At 43.5% G+C, this 22,890-nt stretch overlaps 1 protein-coding gene across 1 annotated transcript; it reads right to left on the bottom strand.

Annotated features, from left to right (window-relative positions):
• Positions 1–14,515: 14,515 nt before the first annotated feature.
• On the bottom strand, positions 14,516–15,040 carry LOC135714713 (uncharacterized). The gene has a single exon (XM_065238108.1). It carries the CDS (start codon positions 15,038–15,040, stop codon positions 14,516–14,518), a length of 525 nt encoding a protein of 174 aa, XP_065094180.1.
• Between the last annotated feature and the right edge of the window lie 7,850 nt (positions 15,041–22,890).

Below are 22,890 nucleotides of genomic sequence, written 5' to 3'. Positions count from 1 at the left end.
CCATAGCGCCCACCTTTGCAAGTGAGTCAGCCATCTCATTGCCCGGAATCGAGCAATGAGATGGGACCCATGCAAAGGTGATGACAAAAGATCCTAAAGATAAAGCACTTAGAAGCTCTCGTATTTTCATGAGAAAATACGAGGAGTGCTTTACCGGCCTCATGGAGCGAATAGCCTCGACAGAACTGAGACTATCCGTAAAAATAAAATAGTGATCTGGTGCAAGTGAGGCGATCGTTTCTAGCGTATAGTGTATTGCCGCCAGTTCAGCAACATATACGGAACAAGGAGCTTGAAGCATTCGAGAGGCGCTATGAAATTCGTTAAAAATACCAAAACCAGCGGACGACTCTATTAGTGATCCATCTGTGAAGAACGATCTTGCGGAATCAACTTGGCCAAACTTTGCAGCGTAAATTGACGGAACAATCATGGAACGATGATGTTCTGGGATCCCACGAATCTCCCGCGTCATAGATAAATCAAAACTAACTGAATTGCCGAAGTCAGAGAAGCATACACGATGGGGATTATGCTGTGAAGGGCTGACACCCTGAGTTATGTACACGTAGTACAATGACATAAAACGAGTTTGAGGGTTTAGCTCAAGAAGCTTCTCAAAGTTTTCGATTACCAGTGGGTTCATAACTTCACAACGGGTGAGGAGCCTGAGGGACAATTCCGAAAACCGATCCGATAGTGGCAACATGCCCGCCAACACTTCGAGACTCATCGTATGAGTCGAGTGCATGCATCCTAACGCGATACGAAGACAACGATACTGGATACGTTCCAGTTTGATGATGTGAGTTTTAGCCGCCGACTGGAAGCAAAAACTACCGTACTCCAAAACCGATAAAATCGTTGTCCGGTACAACGTTAGAAGATCTTGCGGATGAGCTCCCCACCACGTTCCGGTAATTGATCGAAGGAAATTGATCCTTAGTTGGCATTTTCGTCTCAGATACTCAATGTGGGATCTCCAGGTGCATTTAGAATCGAACCAGACCCCAAGATATTTGAAAGACATGGAATGAGTGATCGGCTTACCCAAAAGTTGAAGCTTCGGTTGTGCTGGGCTATGCTTCCTAGAAAAAACGACCAACTCAGTTTTCTCCGTGGAGAATTCGATACCTAGCTGGATAGCCCAAGTAGACAAATTGTCTAAGGTATCCTGTAAGGGTCCTTGCAGGTCGGCCTCTCTGGGCCCTGTCATAGACACTACTCCGTCATCTGCAAGTTGTCTCAACGTGCAGTTGTCACTTAGACAATTGTCAATTTCTCTGACGTAGAAATTATACAGAAGGGGGCTTAAACATGAGCCCTGGGGGAGACCCATGTAGCTAAATCGTGAAGCTGTAGAGTTTCCATGAGAAAAGCTCATATGTTTCTCTGACAGCAAATTGTACAAAAAGTTATTAATTAATGGGGAAAGGCCACAAGCGTGGAGTTTGTCTGAAAGGACTTCAACCGATACTGAATCAAAAGCCCCCTTAATATCCAAGAATACAGAAGCCATTTGCTCTTTTTTAGCAAAAGCCAACTGGATTTCTGTGGAAAGCAACGCGAGACAGTCGTTCGTTCCCTTACCCCTACGGAAACCAAATTGAGTATCTGAGAGTAGGTGGTTCGTCTCAACCCATTTGTCGAGGCGAAAAAGGATCATTTTCTCCAACAATTTTCGAATGCACGATAACATCGCGATGGGACGATACGAGTTATGATCTGACGCGGGTTTTCCAGGCTTTTTAATGGCTATAACTCTCACTCGCCTCCAATCATCTGGAACAATATTGAACTCCAGGAACTGACAAAACAAGTTCAACATGCGCCTCTTAGCGACGTCTGGGAGTTGAACAGTCAGCAAGTTGAACTTGATTCTATCAGATCCCGGGGCAGAATTGCCACACGAAAGAAGAGCGAGTGAAAGTTCGACCATTGAAAAAGGCTGACTGATTTCGTCTACCGAATTCGCGGTTTCTCGAGGAATCAACTGCGACGGCACGGAATCCGTGCACACTTTTCGCGCGAATTTAAGAATCCCTCGATCCGAGCATTCCTCGCTTTCGTTGTTAGTAGACCGGTTACGAATTCTTCGCGCCGTACTCCAAAGCGTATTCATCGACGTTTCGCGCGATAAACCGTCCACGAATTGCCGCCAGTATCCACGTTTCTTGGCCTTGATGAGGCTCTTGAGTTCGTGTTCAAGAGTCGAGTACGCTTCGAAATACTCGGGTGTTCCGCGTTTCCGGAAAAGCTTAAACGCGTCGGACTTTTTACGATAAACCTCAGTGCATTGCTGGTCCCACCAAGGGGTAGGAGGTTTCCTACGAAAAGACGTTCCTGGAACCGGCCGAGTTTGAGCTCGAAGCGCGCTGTCCAAGATCAGATTGGAGAGGAAGTTATATTCCTCCAACGGTGGAAGCTCTTCTACCGACGACACGGCTTCATCTATCGCGGTCTTGAACGTTGTCCAATCGATATTACGGGTGAGGTCGTACGCGACGTTAACGGATTCCGACGAATTGAACCCACTGGCAATCGAAATGCCGATCGGCAAGTGATCACTACCGTGGGGATCCTGGATCACATTCCACGTGCAATTCAACGATAATGAATTAGAGCAAAGTGTGAGGTCTAATCTACTTCCATTTGAGGATGGACCAGCCAGACGTGTTACTTCTCCATTGTTAAGAATTGTCATATTGAAGTTATCACAGAGGTCATATATCAAAGTAGAACGGTTGTCATCATACAGTTCCCCCCAGCCTGTACCGTGGGAATTAAAATCTCCCATAATCAACCGTGGAGTAGGAAGAACTGAACAGATATCTGAAAATTGTTTTTGACTAATCGAAACTCGGGAGGAATATACACAGAAGCAATACAAAGGCTCTTGCCTTTAACAAAAGCCTGACATGCGACAACTTCAATACCTGGAAATTGTGGAAGATTCACTCTATAGAAGGAATGGCACTTTTTGATCCCCAAAAGTACTCCTCCTCCACGCGAATCCTCACGATCTAGTCGAATAATGTTAAAATCATGAAAAGGAAGATCGATATCTGAAGAGAGCCAAGTTTCACACAAAGCAAATGCATCACAATCATTATTGTGAACCAAAAACTTAAACGATTCTATCTTAGGAATAAGACTTCGACAATTCCACTGTAGAACAGTGATCAAATCCCCGACCTCGTTTGGAAAATTATCCATCGAAGGAGATGATTGCTGCAAGGAGGGGCCACTTTAATGTCAACTGCTTCAAGAGGGTTTTCACAGTAGGAAGCATTGCCAGAACAATGCTTTTCAGAGGATCAGAAATATCGAGGTAATTGAGGATACTGTCCACAATTTTATCAAATGAGAACAACCCAGATGAAGAAGGGGCTTGTGTTCTGAAAATTGGGGCATCGGGGGTTTTGGATGTCCCCGTGAGAGGTGGAAAATCCTGGGTATAATCAGTTCTGCGGAATCCAGGAGGAGTAGAAGTCTCCTTTTTTCCACCACTCCTTGATTTGGGCAAGCTGATTTGGGGTTCTTGATCTGCAACTTTCCGCGAACGGATGCGTTTTCGTTTCCGGGCAGAACCTTCCGGAAAACTGAAAGAAACTCCCTCCTCAGCCAAGTCAGAGCCAGACTCGTCATCTGACAAAAGAGCGAAGGGATTTGTTTCGTTGGTCGATGGCTTGGCTGTCTTGAGCATTTCTGCAAGAGACCGCCTGGAACGTTCTTTAAGAGAGCGCTCTAGTTTTTCCCCGCGTTGTTTGTACACCGGGCACGACGAGAGACCATGAGGAGGAGATCCTTTGCAGTACACGCATTTTGGTGCCGTGACTGTGCAGGCGCCATCCTCGTGCTTTTCCCCGCATTTGGAACAGCGTGCCTTGCTGCAACAGTGAGAGGCCGTATGTCCCAACTGTTTGCAGTTTTGGCAGATCATGACCCGAGGAACAAACAAGCGCACAGGTAGCCGAAGTTTTCCCAACTCGATGTACTGAGGAAGGGCTGAACCAGAAAAGGTCACGCGAAACGAGTCTGTGGGGGTAAAACTCTATTTACCCTCGCTGACAGATACTGAGCCCAGTTTTTGGACATCCAGTATCTTCACCGGGGGGAGCAAGGGGTTCTTGAAACGGCCAACCGCCTGCTTCTCCAAGATCTCGGGGGTCAGACTCGCTTCGGTGACCACACCTTCGATCTCCACATCACGAGCTGGTATGTAAACCCTGTACTCAATCGTAAAGAGCTGGGAGGCAGCAATCTCGTTAGCCTGCTTCAGGTTAGAAACGACAACACGAAGTTTATTATGCCTAACCTTCGTGATTTCGGTCACGGCCGAGTATCGCTTCGTCAGATCAGTGGAAATTTGCATCAAGTTCAAAGGTTTGTTTTTGGGCTGAAAGTAGACAACCCATGGCCCAGTCGAGTCATCTGGATAGGCTCGCGATCGGGGGCTTTTCTGAGACGAACCATGAATGACAGGACGTTTTCGTCTTTTCTTGCCATCGAGTGGCAAACTGGTGTCATCTTCCGACAAAATGTCCATATCGTCTTCTGACGAGACGTCCATTTTGCCGTACTAGTGGGAGCGGTAAACGCTCTACCACTGAAACGATGCTTAAAACCACACAGACACAATAAACAGAAAAAAAAAACTACAAACAGAAACACAAAATTAAATTTAACTGATGGGCGAGAGAAAGAAACAGGAAAAAAAACTTATCTGCTATACTACTACCACCGAGTGATTACACAGCAGCAGCGGAGCGACGCGCAGCGTGGGTGACCTTCGATGCGCGTGTGCGGGCGATCTTTGTAGTGGTGTGCTTGTATGAGGCTTGGCACTCAGCTGGACACACGATGATGGATGACCAGTATAAATGCGGAGGCAGATGCTGACACTCGATGACGATGATTTGTGTGCAGGTATGCGTGATCACGCACCGATGAAGCGCAAATTGGTTTGCGAATATCCAATTGCAAGTGAACAATTTTCTTTCCGATGACGCCGAAAATCACACTTTCTTCTCAGAAAAACTCACTTTCAGATAATTGTTTAGGTGGGTACTATGCCAGTAATCACTAAGCGAGAAAAAACTGATAATTTAAACCAACCGAATACCGAGAAAACTTCTGAAATACCGGAGCGCGAAACAAGTCGACTGTACTTCTTGCTAGGTCGCAGTGGGAGTGTCATGCTCAAGGTTATACACCAATTTCTCATTTGTAAATAAATTTTCACTCAGTTGATACTTGATATACTTTCTCTGCTGTTAACAATGCTCAGCGAGGAACAAGTTCTACATTCGTATCCGTAAAAATAACTCCCCTGCTTCATCCAAACCTGCTGTTAACAATGTTCAGCAAGTAAATAGAGCTACATACATAGCAAAAAAAATGTAATATCGATCAACGTAATTCAAGCTGATGTATGAAATAATGATGTAATAGCAAAAAGCAGATACAATATTGCATCAATAGATGTAATTTTGTTCGCAAAATCGATGTACAACGTAATATTACACCACCAGCGGAATGACCTCTGTGCAGCTGTTTGGATGTAATAATCAACAACTTTTTTTAGTGTGTATGCTGCTATTACAGCTGGTAGAAATCAAAATCAAATATCTAGCCAACATAATTCTAACGGGAATTTTGGAGATTTTGACTTCCGTGGTCGCTCTGGTTGCACCTGAACGCATTTCAGAATCTATCACGCTGGTCCCAACTATAAAAAATTACTCATTCTACACACTTAGAAAAATTGATGTAAATTTAAGTGCTCTGAGAGTGACATATACGAGCGTCAATTTTGACATAAATTTAAGTCATAACAGACGCGAAATATAGCTCAATCAAACGTACTTTTCGTCGAGCAACGAACTTTTCAGTCTCGCAGCACATAATATTACATGACATGTTTGTTTACGTCTTATCTTTTATGTCAAAGATGGATTCCGTCACGTGTAAAATTAGTTATTTGAAAGTGTGTATGGGCGACCAACGTTTTTGCGAATTCAAGTGAACTAGATTCAAATATTAGTCAGATTTATTTATCAAGCCGAACAATGCATTAGGACCTAAGTAACATTGATCGATTCTTTTCATCGACTTTGTATTTCATTAATATCTTGAGCACATAAACGTTTCTTGTTGTGTTTGTCGTATGAGATGCCTGATAAAAGCTTCTTTTATTGATCTGTGTGCTGAAAATACCTTGGAATGTCTTTACATGACCATGGAGAACCAAGAGAAAGTCGAAAAAGAGAATCTACCAATGTTACTTAGAACCAGTGTTGGGAAAATATCAAATAATCAAATCTCACCAATGCACAAGATCACGCTTGATTTTCGAAGACAAAAATCAACAAGCATACAGCTGCGGTTGATTTTGCAAGCTGTGATATCGCAGCTCGGAATATCAAGCTAACAAAACTCACCAGCTGCAAATCTTAACAAACTGTGGTGAGATTGAGTTTAAAGATTTTTGCTTTACACCCGAACGCAACCGAAACTTCCACAACGGCTGGCAGCAGTCACTTCGTGTCTGCCATCGGTGAACAGTAAAAAGAGATAGTAAACTATACTTGCTCTTTCTAAGAAAACGACGTGCAACAGAATGATCTTTGTGTCTAGTCAACTCTCCGCTGGATTTTTGCACGTTGTTAATAGTCTCGCGATATCAAAGGAGTTTGTTAAATCAATATCAAGCATGATATTTTGAGAGCGTATGAGAGCGGTAAAATATAATTTCATTGATGATTTTGCCAACACTGCTTAGGACCTAATGCAATGTTCAGCTTGATGTGTGGTAGTGAGATGATGCACATATAATGGCTTTTATTTTTATTCTAAAATCATCTTGATTTATGTTACCCGGATTAACTGGAAAGAAAGCACTGTCTCTTTTTTCCTCATCAGTTCTTACGCGAGAAATGAAAGTGGTGTCAACAATGAGGTTACGTATGAATGATAAGGAGTGAAGCGCGATTTCACATGCTGAACCTTTGTAGATCGAGGTTCATCTTCGAGAAGACTATGTTGCCTCCAGTTATAGACTCAATTTGAGTACAGTAGACCGAAATTAAATCCACCAATCGTGCCTAATTATTTTCCAATTAATAAGAATATATAAATTTGCATGTCAATTGTGAAATATCGACTGCAGCTCACTTCTTACATAAGATACGGCATAAAATGTAAAAGAAGGGTTCACATTGGACCGAGGTTAGGGACACATATCCCATCACTGTTTTAAAATGCATGTTTCGTAGCCAATAAGCTTTATTGCGGCTGCTTATAAATCAACATTGGGATTGAGGGCGACTCTAAAAAAGATGCATGAAAAAATTCGCTTTGCTGTTATGAGACGCGCCCAAGCCCAAGTAGATAGAAATAAGATTGATGAACATACTTAAGATTTCCTGCAAATAGTTGGAGAGCGATGTGAGTAGAACGATTTAGATGCAAGATTTGAAACAAGATTGATTCGCTAGCATGAGATTTTTCGACCATCTAATATTGAGATTTGCACCCCCATGATTGGTAGCTGGGTTTAATTACTGCAATTCAAATTGGCTTCATCAGACACTACAAAGCAAGCCTAAAATAATTCATAAATCTGAATATTCCTTCGGATGGGAAGTAAAGCCGTTGGTCCCCGGTTCATGAGTTGATGGGTCGATAGGTAGGGTCCAGGTGTGGGAGCTGCCTTCCTGGCACGTCGGTAGCATTGGTGCTCAGCACGGAAAACAAGATCAACGGAAAAAAACAAACCAAAAAAAAAAAAGAATAAATCTGAATACCATTAGCATCAGTTGGTTTTATATTATGATTTATTAGGGTTTTGTCGATATCTTATAAAGGGTAATACGGTCAAAATTTGGTCAAGGGAAAACGCGTGTAAATCGGTGAAATCGTTTATTTAAAAAATCAAATTAAATTTCTTTTTCAAGTTCAATTAGTATAAAATTCAGGAAAAATATTCAGTTAGGCTTCCGCTTTTCCAAATCCGAATTGCCGGGCCTTACGCTTGACCCCTGCCATCAGATTTTGTACAGCCACCTTGTCCACCTTCTTCGCCGCAGAAAGCCAGTTTGCCTTGAACTGCTGCTCGCCCTTAGCAGTTTTTTTGGTCTTCGTTAGGTTCCGCTTGACAATAGCCCAGTATTTCTCAATTGGGCGGAGCTCTGGCGTGTTGGGAGGGTTCTTGTCCTTGGGAACCACCTGCACGTTTTCGGCTGCGTACCACTCCATGGCCTTTTTACCGTAATGGCAAGATGCCAAATCCGGCCAAAACAGTACGGAACAACCGTGTTTCTTCAGGAAAGGCAGCAGACGTTTATTCAAACACTCTTTCACGTAAATTTCTTGGTTGACAGTCCCGGAAGCTATGAAAATGCTGCTTTTCAAGCCACAGGTACAGATGGCTTGCCAAACCAGATATTTCTTTGCGAACTTTGACAGTTTCATGTGCTTGAAAACATCTGCTACCTTTCCCCTTCCTTTTGCCGTATAAAACTCCTGTCCCGGAAGCTGCTTGTAGTCGACTTTGACGTAGGTTTCGTCGTCCATTACCACGCAGTCAAACTTCGTCAGCATCGTCGTGTACAGCCTCCGGGATCGCGCTTTGGCCGTCGTATTTTGTTTATCATCGCGATTTGGAGTCACTACCTTCTTGTAATTCGATAGTCCGGCTCGTTTTTTGGCTCGATGCACGGTTGTAGACGATACACCCAGCTTATTTGCGGCATCTCGGAGAGAGAGGTTAGGGTTTCGCTTGAAACTACCGGCAACTCTCTTTGTCGTCTCAGCGGCTTCCGGTTTTCGATTTCCCCCCGATCCAGACTTCCTGGCTGTCGACAAACGTTCCCCAAACACTTTAATTACATTTGTAACGGTTGATTTGGCAACTTTTAGCGATTTTGCCAACTTTGCGTGCGAGTAGCTCGGATTTTCGCGATGCGCGAGCAAAATTTTGATACGCTGCTCTTCTTGCTTGGACGGCATTTTGACAACTGAAGAGTGAATTCCAAATTCAAAATAGGAGCAACATTCTACACACACACACCTTCAAAATGAGGGGTGTTCAGGTTTTTTAAATGCAAAATTGAAAGAAATACGTCAAGTTGATATTGACGAAATTTTGACCGTATCACCCTTTAGTATTTTACATTGCTTACATTTCATGACAATGTGCAAGACCGTTATTAAAGTATTGGAAATTGTTCTTGCTGCAATAAAACCTTTATAAAATTCAAATAAAACCTGAGGCTCTGTGGGGCGTGCTGCACATCCACAAATACCCAAAACAAAACACGGATCGGTAGATTTCCGAGTGATTGAATGTAAGTGAAAGGCCCGGAGGAAAATCCATTCGTCGTCGAGGCGTGCCTAAGTTGAAGCAATTTTTCGAAATCAACCACCATTCTCGACGATTCTTTCCTTTCACCTACCACGCCACCAGAGGCCGTGTTCGTCGTCGTCGTCGATCAACGGTGTGGTGGGATGGAAAAATCATTCAACCAAACGGAGAAATTCGATTTTTCTTGCTACCTTCTTAACAAGGCAGTAAAAGCACTTCTCGCCGTGACTCTGAAAATGCAATGATAAATGTGGCTACGAAGCAATGTCCAAAAGCTGTTATGGTATTCTGGGAATGATTTTCAACGGATGGCTCTCGGGTTCTGGGCTTTAAGCTTCGCTGATTTTCAACGTCTGTCTAGGTCTATTCCAATGGCTGATGGCTTTTTGCGGAATACTTTTGCGTCATTCTTGGACTTTCAGCTCTTTTGGATGCGTTGGAATTATTCATCTTCTGGTGAGAATTTTCTGAATTTGAAAACGAGCTAAAGGGGCACTCCTTCAGCTCTTTAAACGCTTCAGTGCCAACATTTCATCAGGGCGAAACTGCTTTAGTAAACAATGGCTTCAACCGCCACATTTCTCGCAAATTAACGATGCCACCTAGTAGATGAAACTGATGGTGTCGTTAATTTGCATTGCTTACGAAAAGCAGCTTCGCCCTTTTGAAATGATGGCACTGATTTCAACGAAAAAGATAAACCATTCTTGTCGCTAAATAGCGGAGATTGATAAATTATCCACCCTAGAATAAAACAAAAATTGAGTTGCCGCACGTGTCGCATGGCACGTAGATCCTTCATCTACACTGGATATCACTCCCAAGGTGTTACTAAGTCTTCGAAGCAAAAATAAATGGCTCCACGGAGCCATTGTTTCTCGTTTTGAAATATGCTTCAATGATGATGATGATGATGATAATGATGGCAGAGGATTCTTGTCTCATGCAACACATTTCTACACGAGAAACCCGTGTCGATGGGAGCAAAAGGAAAGGTATCTTGGCAGTGAAGAGGCAAAGACAAATGGTACTAATAATCATAAACATAAAGTATTATACGGTAATAACTTACGGGGTAGGAACGTATGATACCTTCAGGCCCTCATATTCCTCAGCATCTGGGAGAAACTGCTTTCCTTTTCGAATGATTCGCCCACGCTTGAGCAAACAGAACCACGTTGTCATTCCACTAAATTGAACCCTCGATGATAGGAGTCTTGCTCGGTGGCTTTCAAAAACAACACCTACGAGCAAAAAAAAATGTGGTGGGCATTCAATGTAATGGTCGATTTCTTACATCCTCTCCATGTTTCTAAGAAACTGTAGCGTACAAGCAAGTTTTTCTAGAAAGAATATTTCGATACAAAACCTTTATGCCATGATTTTAAACATGGTTCCCTAGGAGACACGATTTTCAGCCAACAAGTCTAGAGCAACATTTGAAAATGGCTTATGTGCCAAATGTTTACACAATAGCTTAAACGTCGATTTTTCGTGGATTAAGATTCATTCAGGTAAACCAACAGTAGCGTCTGGTAGAGAAAGTTTAGTCTATCAGCTGGTGTAGTTAGCTGTGGTAGGCGTATTTTGATTCGTGAGCAATCGACGTAATTGCTTACATTCGGCACAGCTTAAGCAATATACACAACTTTTTGTCAGCCTCTCCGCGCATCAGAGTTTTATCTTTCAATAATTTCACTTACGCGGAATTCCAAATCTTTCCCACACGCTAACTTGAAAGTACCCATTAATGGATGAAAAAGACCCATTTTGAAGAAAAGTGGCTTAACTCATTAAATGAGTAAATTTTTTACCCATTAATGAGTATCTGTTACCCATTAATGAGTAATTGTTAATCATTAATGGGTAACAGATACTCATTAATGGGTAAAATTGTTTAATCATTAATGAGTTAAGCCACTTTTCTTCAAAATGGGTCTTTTTTTTTACTCATTAATGAGTACTTTCAAGTTAGCGTGCATTCATCTTCAAGATGAATGTTTCAGGTATACTTTGAAGCAATAAGACCACTGAAAAAGCGTATGGGTTTCCTAGAACTTAGCAAAGATTTTCGAAAAGAGGGCTAGTAAAATCGGGTCATTACTATATAGTATATTTCCTGAAACTCTTGTCTCCACGAAAGCTTAGTGAACGAAGGACCACCAGGGTACATGGTAAAGCTTTTCACAACCAAATTGCGGTAGCAGTTGAGGAAAATTCGTCAGAGTTTTACCGTGGCCCATAACTCAATGCAGGGGTAGAAACCGTCTTTATAAGAAACTAGAGTCCACATGATGCTCTCTTCCCGTATGGATCTATTTGCTTTTGGCTGAAGCAGGTGTTACTGCTACCTAAAGCTACATCAAATTGAAACAGCATTTCTCAGTGCTGAACATTATCAGCACATTGTCTACCTTTTCCGATCCGTATTCCTTTTCGATCCTTGTTTGGACCCTACCGGAGTTAATTCTGCGTGAACATCGATTTGGAAAATTTCTCTTCGATCCTTAGGATTCTTATAATTATATGCTTCGAAATCGTTTTGGAGAAAGTTTGTTCCGCCGCCATGGTGCCTAAACGCAAAAGTAAAGGGCGATCTCTTGATCCCCCGTCTGATGAAATTTATTTGAGCAATCATTCGGCAAAAAAATGTTTTAGAAAACTACACCGGATCGAATGGCAAGTCACGTGATAACTTAACGCGATGGGAGAGCAATGGACTAGCACAGAAACGAGTTATCGATTTGCTGGTAACTTATCAACTAAACTGTATTTCACCAATCGGTTACACTTCTTGTATGGATGAGCGAGATTGCGTGTATGATTGAGAGTGAGTGCTATTACGTGTATGTGCTATACAATTCAAGGTTAGTATGGTAAGTATTAACATTTAGGCACTACAGGTTTAATTTCACGTTATTTAGTTGATTTCAGATATCCAAGAAACTTGCGGCAAAATGCCAGCCCCCGTTGACAACGTCCAGTTTCAACAGGTATCTTGGTCCTTCGTTGTAGCTTCTTCGTCCTGATCGGTTGGAAGAACCGACACTTCAGTCACGGCTCGCTTGTAGCGGCCGCCAGTAGCCTTCACGATGACCACCCAAATTCGGCCGTCCTTGCCCGGTATGGTCTCGACGATACGCCCCAAAAGCCAGTGGAGTTGTGGCGTATTACCCTCCAAAAGGACTAGTTCACCTGGTTGTAGATCGGTTTGTTGCTTCCTCCACTTTGTCCGTTGGTGAAGCTGGCTCACATAGTCACGTGATCAACAAGTCCAAAGGACCTGTAACGTTTTCGTCATATCCTATAGGCGACTCAGCCATCCAGGATGGATGTGGCTCAAATCTGGTTCCGGGATTGCGACGAGTGGTTCTTACTTACTTAACGATCCTAAGCACCTCCAGGGGTGCAAAGGGCCTTTGTGAAAGATTTCCATCCTGGGCGCTTACTAGCTTTGGCCTTGACCTGTGCCCAAGTCAAATTTCGGTAAACTTTCTTAATTTCACTGTTTAGGCTTCGCCGCCACGAGCCTCTGGGTCTGCCTCTGCTGCGATGTCCTCCAGTCCAGTGCTTGCTTGCAGATTTCGTTTCCGCTCCGTCGTAGTGTGTGGCCGACCCACCTTCACTTCCGTTCACGAATTTCTGTCTCTATCGGCTTCTGATGGCACAAACGATGAAGCTCTGAATTTGAGATCCAATTGTGGGGTCACCAGGCACGAATTATGTACCGCAGGCATCGGTTGATAAATACCTGCCGCTTCTGAGTGTTCTCCGCTGATACACACCATGTTTCACTGGCGTATAACAGCACAGACTTCACGTTCGAGTTAAAAATTCGGATTTTGGTGCGTCGACTGATCTGATTCGCTCTCCATACATTTCGCAAACTGGCAAAAACAGCCCTCGCCTTCTTAATCCGTGCACCTATGTCGCTCTTGGTGCTGCCGTCCGACGCTATCTGGCTGACAAGATATTGGAAGCTTTCGACTTTCTCCACTGCCTGCCCAGCTACCGTGAAATTGGAACGGTTTTCCGTGTTGACATCCAACGATTTGGTCTTGTTGACGTTGATGGTTAGACCTGCTTTAGAGGAGCGTTCCACCAGGTCGTCGAGCTTACTCTGCATGTCAGAGCGCCGTTGTGCTAATAACGCAACATAATCAGCCAAATCGAAGTCGTTGAGATGCTCCATAGTAATAGGCTGCGACAGCAACCCACGGTCCGGTACACAGTCAACGGCTCCAACCATGATCTCTTCGATTACGATGAGGAACAGTAGCGGTGATAATATACATCCTTGCCTCACACCCGCGAGAACAGGAATCGGATCAGACAAAGCTCCGTTGTGCAACATTCTGCATGAGAAAGCCTCGTACTGCGCTTCGATGAGGTTGACAATCTTATCAGGGACTCCTTTGCGACTCAGAGCGCCCCACAAGTTTTCGTTGTTTAGTCGGTCGAAAGCTTTTTCATAGTCAATGAATACCAAGTACAGGGACTCTTGGAACTCATTTACCTGCTCCAATATGATGCGGAGCGTGACAATATGGTCCACACATGATCTTCCAGCACGGAATCGTGCCTGCTGTCGTCGGAGAGTCGCGTTGATCTTCTCCTGTATCCGATTGAGGGTAACTTTACACAGAACTTTGAGAACAATACACAGTAACATGATGCCTCGCCAGTTGTCGCATACAGTTGGATCCCCCTTCTTGGGGACTTTGACCAAGACGCACTGCATCCAGTCGGCCGGAAATGTTGCGGTGTCCCAGGTATTGACGAATAGTTGATGCAACATTTGTGAGGATAGCATGGGGTCAGCTTTGAGCATCTCTGCTGATATTCGATCGACCCCCGGGGCTTTGTTGCACTTCATACTTCGGATGGCTGCTTCTATCTCCTGCAATGATGGAGCTTCAGTGTTGACGCGAGTAACGTGCCTCACCCTTGGCGGATCATGAAACTTCGAGAAGTTGTTCAAAGTGCTCAAACCAGCGTTTCAACTGGTCAGTGGGGTGGGTGAGCAACTGTCCAGTCGTGTCTTTTACAGGCATCCTTGTGTTAATCCTTGCCCCGCTCAGGCGTCAGGAAACATCATAGAGGAGGCGGATATCGTCAGTGGTTCCCCGAACAGGAAATGTCCTGGCGTCAGAGCCGCCAGATCATCGGGAGAATCAGTGAGTGGCGACAGGGGCGGGAATTGAGCACTGCTTCAACTTGCGTGACGACGGTATGAAGGTGATCCACCGAGAATGATTTCAGTCCCATGATGCGACGGAAATGGTATTTGAATGGTTTGATTCCCGCCTCCCAAATGCCACCGAAGTGTGGCGAACGGGCGGGGATGAACTGGAACTTGATCCCGTTGTCCAAGCAATGGTTTCGCACTTGAAATGCGACGAAAGCGGTCGCATTATTGCAATGTAGCTCCACTATACGTCCGTGCCACGCGACGATACGCTTCACGGCGTTGATACACGACGCGGCGGATATATCGGTGACGATTTCGATGTGCACGGCCTTCACCACCAGACAGACGAAAAGCGAAACGTACATTTTGACCAACGCGCCCTTCCCATTGAGCGGACGAACGAGAAACGGCCCACAGTAATCCATTCCCGAATACAAGAACGGTCGTGCTGGTGTACTGCGTACTTCTGGTAACGGTGCCATGATTTGACTTAACAGCTTAGGATGACACCGAAAGCAAGTGACGCATTGACGAACTACTGCACGATCTAGATCACGACCCCGGAGTGGCCAGAATCGTTGACGTACCGTAGCAAGCAGAAGTGAAGGTCCACCGTGCAATGTTCAGAGGTGTATTGCTCACACGACCATTAAGCTCAGTTTGTGGTCGGACGGTAGCAAGATAGCGTAAACGACCATCGATTCGTAGCAACCCGAATTCGTCCATGAAAAGGTTCATATTTCAAAGAGGGGACTTTGGTCCAAGATTTGGTGGCGCCTGGGAATTCTTCTGGAGTGTACCTTTTGACCTCTGCCGAGAAGGAAGAACGTTGAGCGAGACGTGCTAGAGTTTTTAGCGCATGATCACATTCATCAGTCGACAGTGATCCAGTTGAGCGCTGCTTCTTTGGCAGCTTGCAGTTGTGGTAAAACCTGTAACAGTAGACAATACCTTTCAGCAGTTTGGCGAGCTCTGAATATCGGTCGAAGAGCTCTTGATCTACTGTGCTGATATGTAATGCGACGGCACGACGAGCCTCCTCGTTGAAGAATTGATCATCTGGTGTCGGAAATACTGATTCTGGCCATTGCTCCTTTGGGTATCGCATGAATGTGGGACCATGCCACCATAGATCGTATTTCACGATCTGACTTGCCAGCGTACCTCGCGAAATCCAGTCGGCCGGGTTTAAGTCCGTGGAAACATGTCTCCACTCGAATGCTTTTGTAAGTCGTTGAACCTAAGCCACACGATTGGAAACGAAAACTTTCCAGGTGTTGGATCTCGACATTAGCCAGTGTAGAACGATTGTGCTGTCGGTCTACATTGTTGCTGCCGCTGGTAGTCCTATGTAAAGTGTCCACGAGCTGACTTCCAAGTAGCGCAGCACAAAGATCCAGCCGTGGAATGGATTTTCCACGCAGTGGTGCAACACGAGATTTCGAAGTAAGAATGTGATTATGGAGCTCTCCCGTTTCGTCTGGCGAAACGACGTAAACACAGCACCCGTAACCTTTTATGGAAGCGTCACAGAAGCAGTGAAGATAATATTAACGAGAAGTGTTTGCAAGAATCCTTCTCGGAACTTGTAGGATCGATAGTTGCTGGAAGTCAGTTCGATAATTCATCCACCATTTTTGCAATTCGGTAGAGAGCTCCGTATCCCATGGCAAATGTTCCGCCCAGAGAGTTTGCACAAACATTTTGGCACACATTACGACAGACCCGAGCAGACCGATGGGGTCGAACAAGCGGACACAACTACCCTCTTGGTGATGACGGCATGCTCAAGAAGAGCTGGTATCTTGAACATGAGCTGGTCAGATTCAGGAAACCACAGAAGGCTTAGCGTCTTGACGGCAGTCGAACGATCGATTCCAACTATGTGGAGGTTTCCCATAACTCGGGAGGAACGTTCACTAGTGCCGCACTTGTCGTTGGCCGCTCATTTTCGCAATACGATGTGTAGATCATCGTGTCCAGTCAATACGTCGTCGACGTAGGTTCCCTTCCGAATGCCTGGCACTCGAGTTGCCAAGTACAGTGAGTACGAATTGGCTCGGATGGATCGTTTCTCCACAGAGTTTGCTCGTATCTGCAGGCTCTCCATGGCACGCATCCAATCGTCTCTGTCGTCTCGGTTTGCAATTTGACCAAAACGTTTCGGGAACATCTGAAGTTGCTCCGTAACTTACTAAGTAATCCAGTATCTTACCGGGAAATGGCGCTGCGCTGTAGAAGGCTCTGCATCTAAAAATTCTTAGCTCTTCGGTTTCATACCTAGCCACAACTCCGCGTGAGTCGATTTGTTCGGAAGGGGTGCTGTGGGGCATCGGTTAAGTAAATACTCACCTGTCAACGCTGCTTCGCACCACATCTGCTTCGGCATTCCAGAATCTAGGACTCCTAGACTAGGAGCATCACACGAACCTTCTCGATAAGCGTACGTTTGAATCTTTTTGCTACCCCATTTTACTGTAGGATGTACGCAACCGTCGTTTCAACTTGCACTCCTCTCTTCTTGTACCTAGGATTGGGCGATCTTCAGTGAAAGATCGATCTTGACGGATCGATCTTATATTTTCTCTAGAATTGATCCACTGATTATATCAGTATCAAAGAATCGGTCTTTGGTAGATCGATCTTTTGATTTTTGTTGAATACGCTTGTTCACGTTGGTATCCCAAGAAATTCTTTCCTCTATAATATTCAATTAAATAATGTCGCGACGGTAAGGAGCAATGAGCACAAGAGGGAGGTAGCACAATCCTTCAAATGTTGCCGTATTCGTAAATATCGGAAACTCAAACGTGACGTCATTGTAGGGAGTGTTTTGACGTTATGTTTTTTTTTTTAATTTACCACGCAGTCTGGGGTGAGAGTAAATCATTTTTTTCGATAACAAATTTAACATTTATTTTTTGAAGATCGAAAAGATCGAAAGAAGAGATCGACAAAGAATCGATCCGAAAAATCTGAAATCGGGATGAAAAAGATCGATTTTCCAAATATCGATCTGGAACGCCCAATCCTACTTGTACCATATCTTCTGCTCGATGGAACCGTACTCCGTGCCTTGATGTTTTGAAATCCTCTTGTCAAACGCCGCCGTGACCATCGCTTCATATTCCCGGAAATTGAGCTCGTGAGATCAAATTTTCTCTCTCATATTTGAATTCTCTTGGCTCTCTGGGAACGGATAAAACTGTAGCATTGGTCGATCTTGAAGCAAGAATCGATCTTAGTGAATCGATTTTTTTTTTGAAAATAATCGATTCACAGATTTAATCAATCATTTTTAATCGATCCATTTTTCAAAATGGCACAAACATGTTTCAAATATAATGGATCATAGAAAAGTTGGTGCAGGTTAACGCCACGTTTCTCTCTCAGATTTGATTTTTTTTTTGCTCTCTGAGGACGGATAGTAAAGCGGGTAAAACTGTATAGGGAAAATTATTTTTTATTGAATTGTAGCCTGTTTAACAACAATTTCCGGGAAATAAGTGAACGACAAAGTCCATTAATGATGTCTTTAAGCTGTCGTTCACTTTTTTACCTGAATATGTATAGGAAGTGAATTTTTCCCACTTCTCTCAATTTATATATGGGGATTTTTATCACTTCCTACCAGCGGAACAGTGCCATCTCTGTGGAAAATGGCCGGATGGTATGATTAATTGGCACAACGACGCCCTATACGCTCTCTGACCAAAGTACAGGGGTGTAGCTTGTGCATAGTAGGCCCAAAATTAGATCTAAGCGTTGTGTATTGCTATTATATTTTTACTGTTTTCTAGAACTTTGTTTCACATTTAAAATAGAAGAGACGTTTTGGTACTATAAATTATTGAAACGTGTAAATGAAAAATGAGTCAATAGTCAAATGTCTGATTAAAAAAAATTGTTCATTACGAATAATTGAGCAAAGTTTCATGAAAGTAAAAACAGATTGCACTTGATCTCCTTTGGTTTGTTTTTTCCGTCGATCTTGTTTTCCGTGCTGAGCACCAATGCTACCGACGTACCAGGAAGGCAGCTCTCCCACACTTGGACCCTACCTATCGACCCATCAACTCATGAACCGGGGACCAACGGCTTTACTTCCCATCCGAAAGAAGGCGTGATCAGAGATGTTATGCCTCAGAACATCCCGGCGGCGCCGACTGGGGTTGAACCCAGGCCTGCTGGAGTGAGAGGTAATCACGCTTACCACTACACCACCGGCGCCGTTAGATTGCACTTGATGTAATTCGTCACTTGACATGGGAATGCAGTTAGAAGTCAAGGAGGTCGTCACTGGAAGTGTAACTTGAAAATTTTCAAATTTTACTATCAAGAAATACTTGCCTCAATCGAAATGGATTGCCTCTCCCGAAAATTCAGGAAGAGGTCACGTTTTCCTTTCCCTAGCATACAGGCACACAGTCACACTGACGTGGGTTTTTTTTCCCATCAACTTGATGTGAACGTGACGAGAGAGAGTATGCCAATTCCATGTGTACCTAACGGAAATCAACATCCCGGTATGTCCAGCGACGGATACTGTGCAGGAATCTAAGATGGGGTGAATTTTGCTCCCAGCTCACCGTCCCACCGGTGACCCAAAATCTCAAACGTGCTTCTCACAGCCAGTGTGGCAGGTGAAAAGCTCAACGCTTCGTCGGATTGAAATTCAAGCATCATCCTTATAAATCAGAAGGTCGTCCCTGCGGTCCTCGACCATCCTCAACCGCGCCGCCGAAGCGTGATTGGAGTAGGAAACATCCTTTTCCACTTTCACTTTTCCACTTATGTTAGGTTTCAAGGGGAATATGTATGACGAAAGAGAGAGAGGAAGACAGCCCGCGGGAAGTGAGCACGACTGATTCCGAATTTGATTAAAAAATTTGATAAGCACTCCGGGGGTCTATTTCCTTTCCCCGTTCCGACCGTGTACCCGGTGATAGACTTTTGTTTTGTCTGTCCCTCTCTCTCTTGAAGAGGGATGATAGTAAACCGGCACTTGGGTATTGTTGAGACCGTACGCGGAATATGATGGAACTTGTTCGGGGAAATATCATCTTCTGCTCGTCAACGGTTTTCATTGCGTTTCCGTCACGGGTTCTGCATGTTTGAACTCGGAAACTTAATTTCAGAGCGGAAGTTGAGCTGCCATCTCCGTTGCGGTGGCCTCGTCGTCGGCGGAACCAGATATGCGGTATGAGTGAAATAGGACAACGATACGACACAATCTGAAGAGGCGCTTTGCTCCGACGTCCCAGAGGATGATTCCATGCGTGACTGCTGTTTTGTCATGCTTTTGTCTTGGGGGGAGATTGTCGCTCGAGGTGGATTCGTAGCTAATAAAAACTTAACCGGATGACATTGCGGTAAGAGCAATATTTGATTCGCGGTTTATTGCAGGGTTGAAGAGTTATGGAATATTTATTATATCTGCCGAAGAGGAGGAGCGGGATATGTTTCAAGTTGTATAAGTTAGTCCTTCTTCATCTTGGCTGATAAAGTTGATGATGGAACTATTGTTGTTTGTTTGATTTTATTGTAGTCATTACCCGAGCAAAGTCCGTTAACAAAATGCAAGCAAATCGATATTAAAGTTTGCAGTTCCTATCATAATGAAAACACATTTTGATTTCAATTGTCGCTACAGAAGTCTGATTTCATATTGTGCTTTCATTATGCAGTCAAGACATTTTTAATCAAAGCAACTTAACTTGAAGTTCAGCTGTTAATTTCTTGTTTAAAATTTGATTTAAGTTCATATGTCGTTTATTTGTTTTGTTTAACATATTTAAGGTCATTCGTGACTAAACCGAGGTGAGATTTGAGATCAAGTCTTTCAGCGTGAAAAGCATGGATGATAACCATTAAACATTATGAATGCAAAATCAGTTATTAAATTGATTTCATTAAAAGCAGGATTAGTTTTCCGTTTGATTCAGCAGTGTAAAATGTTGCTCTCATTTTTGCTGTGTTAACCGTTAAGTCAACCAAAATGAAGTCAAATGGAGTATTCAAAATAAGTTACATCATAACAGCAAATTCTGATTTCAATTTGTTCTCTAACTTAGCTCGGGTATAGTTCGCCGTAGGGGTGTGGCTGGTTAATTCCTACGCCAAGCCCGTCCGCCTTCCTGGATTTTATGCTTTACTTATACTCAATGGTTTTCGAGCAGCGCTAGATTCTTCCATAACCGTCGTTTTATTTTTTAGAACATTCCGTTTCATTCTAAACAGATCGAACTAAGGAAATAAAAACGCCTCATCCTAAAGGGAACAACGCCCAAGTAACGGAAATGATTGAGTGGTTTTTGCATTCCACATAGACACATAGACTAGACCTGTGCGCGTGATATGTTAGTTTTCTGCCAGCAGGACAAAAAAGGTTACCCACATTTAAGTTCATATATATGGGGAAAATTAAAAAAAAAATGTACACAGGTTAGAAGTGTACTAGTAGACAGACTAAAACCACAATCAGTTTTCGTCATATTCGAGAAGTTTTCCTCGGAAAATCGTCGAAAAATTTACTCATTTTATGAGTGACCTACCTTTTGGCGAATTTGAGTAACCTGTATTCATATATGAGTAACTTTTACTCAATTTTGAGTCGTTCTCATTGGCCGTAAAGTATAACTTTTTCGCCGATTTTGTATGCAATGACCTGCCACCCAACGATTAATCCTTAAATGTCATTGTAAACCACACGTATTGTTTTACTGTAGTTATGGCAAAAAAGAGGGGAAACTCCACGCCAATACTTCTTCTAGTTTTAAATCGTTTTGTATACTTAGAAGAAAAATGTATGTACCATTTTGTTTTCGTTAAACTTTTTTTAAATGTTTGGAGCAAATTGCATCAACTTTTGATTTTATTTTGGATTCGGAGGAGGAACCAATTTCCTGACCATCGTTCCATTCGCAAGAATTTCGCAAGCAGAACGATAAATCAAATCGAGTGCTTATCGATACCTGTAAAACCCAAGGATTCAATCCTCCATAGACTTCTCAGCTGCGGCTAATTAAAAATGTTTTGAGCAAAAGATCTACTCCAATTATTTTGCACTAAAAACGTGGAAAGATTGATCGAAAAGGCAAAGGAAGGGCGCTCCTAGCAAACTTTTTTCGTTCACTATGGCTAAGGTACCAACCTGGGGCTCCCAGCTAGCTATCTCAAAGTTAACAGGAACGGTTATTAGAGATGAACTAGCTTTCAGCTAAAAGTCTTTCAAATAAAGATTTAAAAAAAAGGAACGGCTATATTTTCTAGCAACAATAAGCACTATTTACAAACGAAAGTAATCGTTTGAATCTATTTTACATAGGATAAGTGTGCCAGTATTTGGCCCTAGGGCCATATTTGAAATATACTTTAATGACTTTATTTGCGTAGATTTCTGCCAAAACATATCTTCTTACCTTGTATAAAACAAATTTAGAAAGAAGGTTAAAATGTGAAATTTAAGATAAGGTCAATTCGACGACCACTAGGGTTTAAAACTGGTACACATACCCTAGTTATGTTTCTAGATTTCTTAGAAAAATTTCAACTTTCAACAGAACATTTCATGACGCTCATACGTTGACTTACTAATAGCACAGTGAACAATATTATTCATATAAAATGTTTAATTACCTATTCAACGCGAACATAAAATCATCGAATTGTTTGCATTCAATTACATTCAACTATCGCAATTTACGCAATGAACCGAATGGAATTCAATCAGGTCAAAGAGACTAAGAAATATACCTTACCTTACCAATCAGGCTAAGGCCTTGTTGTCCTCTGCTGTCCGTAGAAGTCGTCTCCATTCTACTCGACCCATGGCCACAGTTCGCCAGCCTCGTAGTCTGCGAAGGGTCCGCAGGTCACCTTCTACTTGGTCGATCCACCTTGCCCGCTGCGCGCCTCTTCTTCTTGTTCCTGTTGGGTCGCTTTCTAGAACCATTTTCACTGGGTCGTCGTGCGGCATTCTTACGACGTGCCCAGCCCACCGTAGTCGCCCAATTTTTGCAATGTGGACGATGGATGGTTCTCCCAGCAGCTGGTGCAATTCGTGGTTCATTCGCCTCCTCCACGTTCCGTCATCCATCTGCACTCCACCGTAGATGGTACGCAACACCTTCCGTTCGAAAACACCAAGGGCGCGTAGGTCCTCCACGAGCATAGTCCAGGTCTCTTGGCCGTAGAGGACCACCGGTCTAATCAGCGTCTTGTAGACAGTCAACTACGTGCGGCGGCGAATTTTATTCGACCGGAGCGTCCTCCGGAGTCCAAAGTAGGCACGATTCCCTGCCATAATGCGTCTTTGAACTTCTCTGCTGGT

This window comes from Ochlerotatus camptorhynchus, unplaced genomic scaffold (genome assembly GCF_037179485.1).
Source record: "Ochlerotatus camptorhynchus isolate MF236.1 unplaced genomic scaffold, CSIRO-AGI_Acam_v1.1 ptg000698l, whole genome shotgun sequence".
Taxonomy (NCBI): Eukaryota; Metazoa; Arthropoda; class Insecta; order Diptera; family Culicidae; genus Ochlerotatus; species Ochlerotatus camptorhynchus.
The sequence above is the reverse complement of the archived record's forward strand: the minus strand, read 5'-3'. Positions and strand labels throughout refer to the sequence as shown.

Coding starts and splice junctions, on each gene's coding strand:
- LOC135714713 (XM_065238108.1), bottom strand. CDS start 15,040: ATGGCACCGTTACCAGAAGTACGCAGTACACCAGCACGACCGTTCTTG.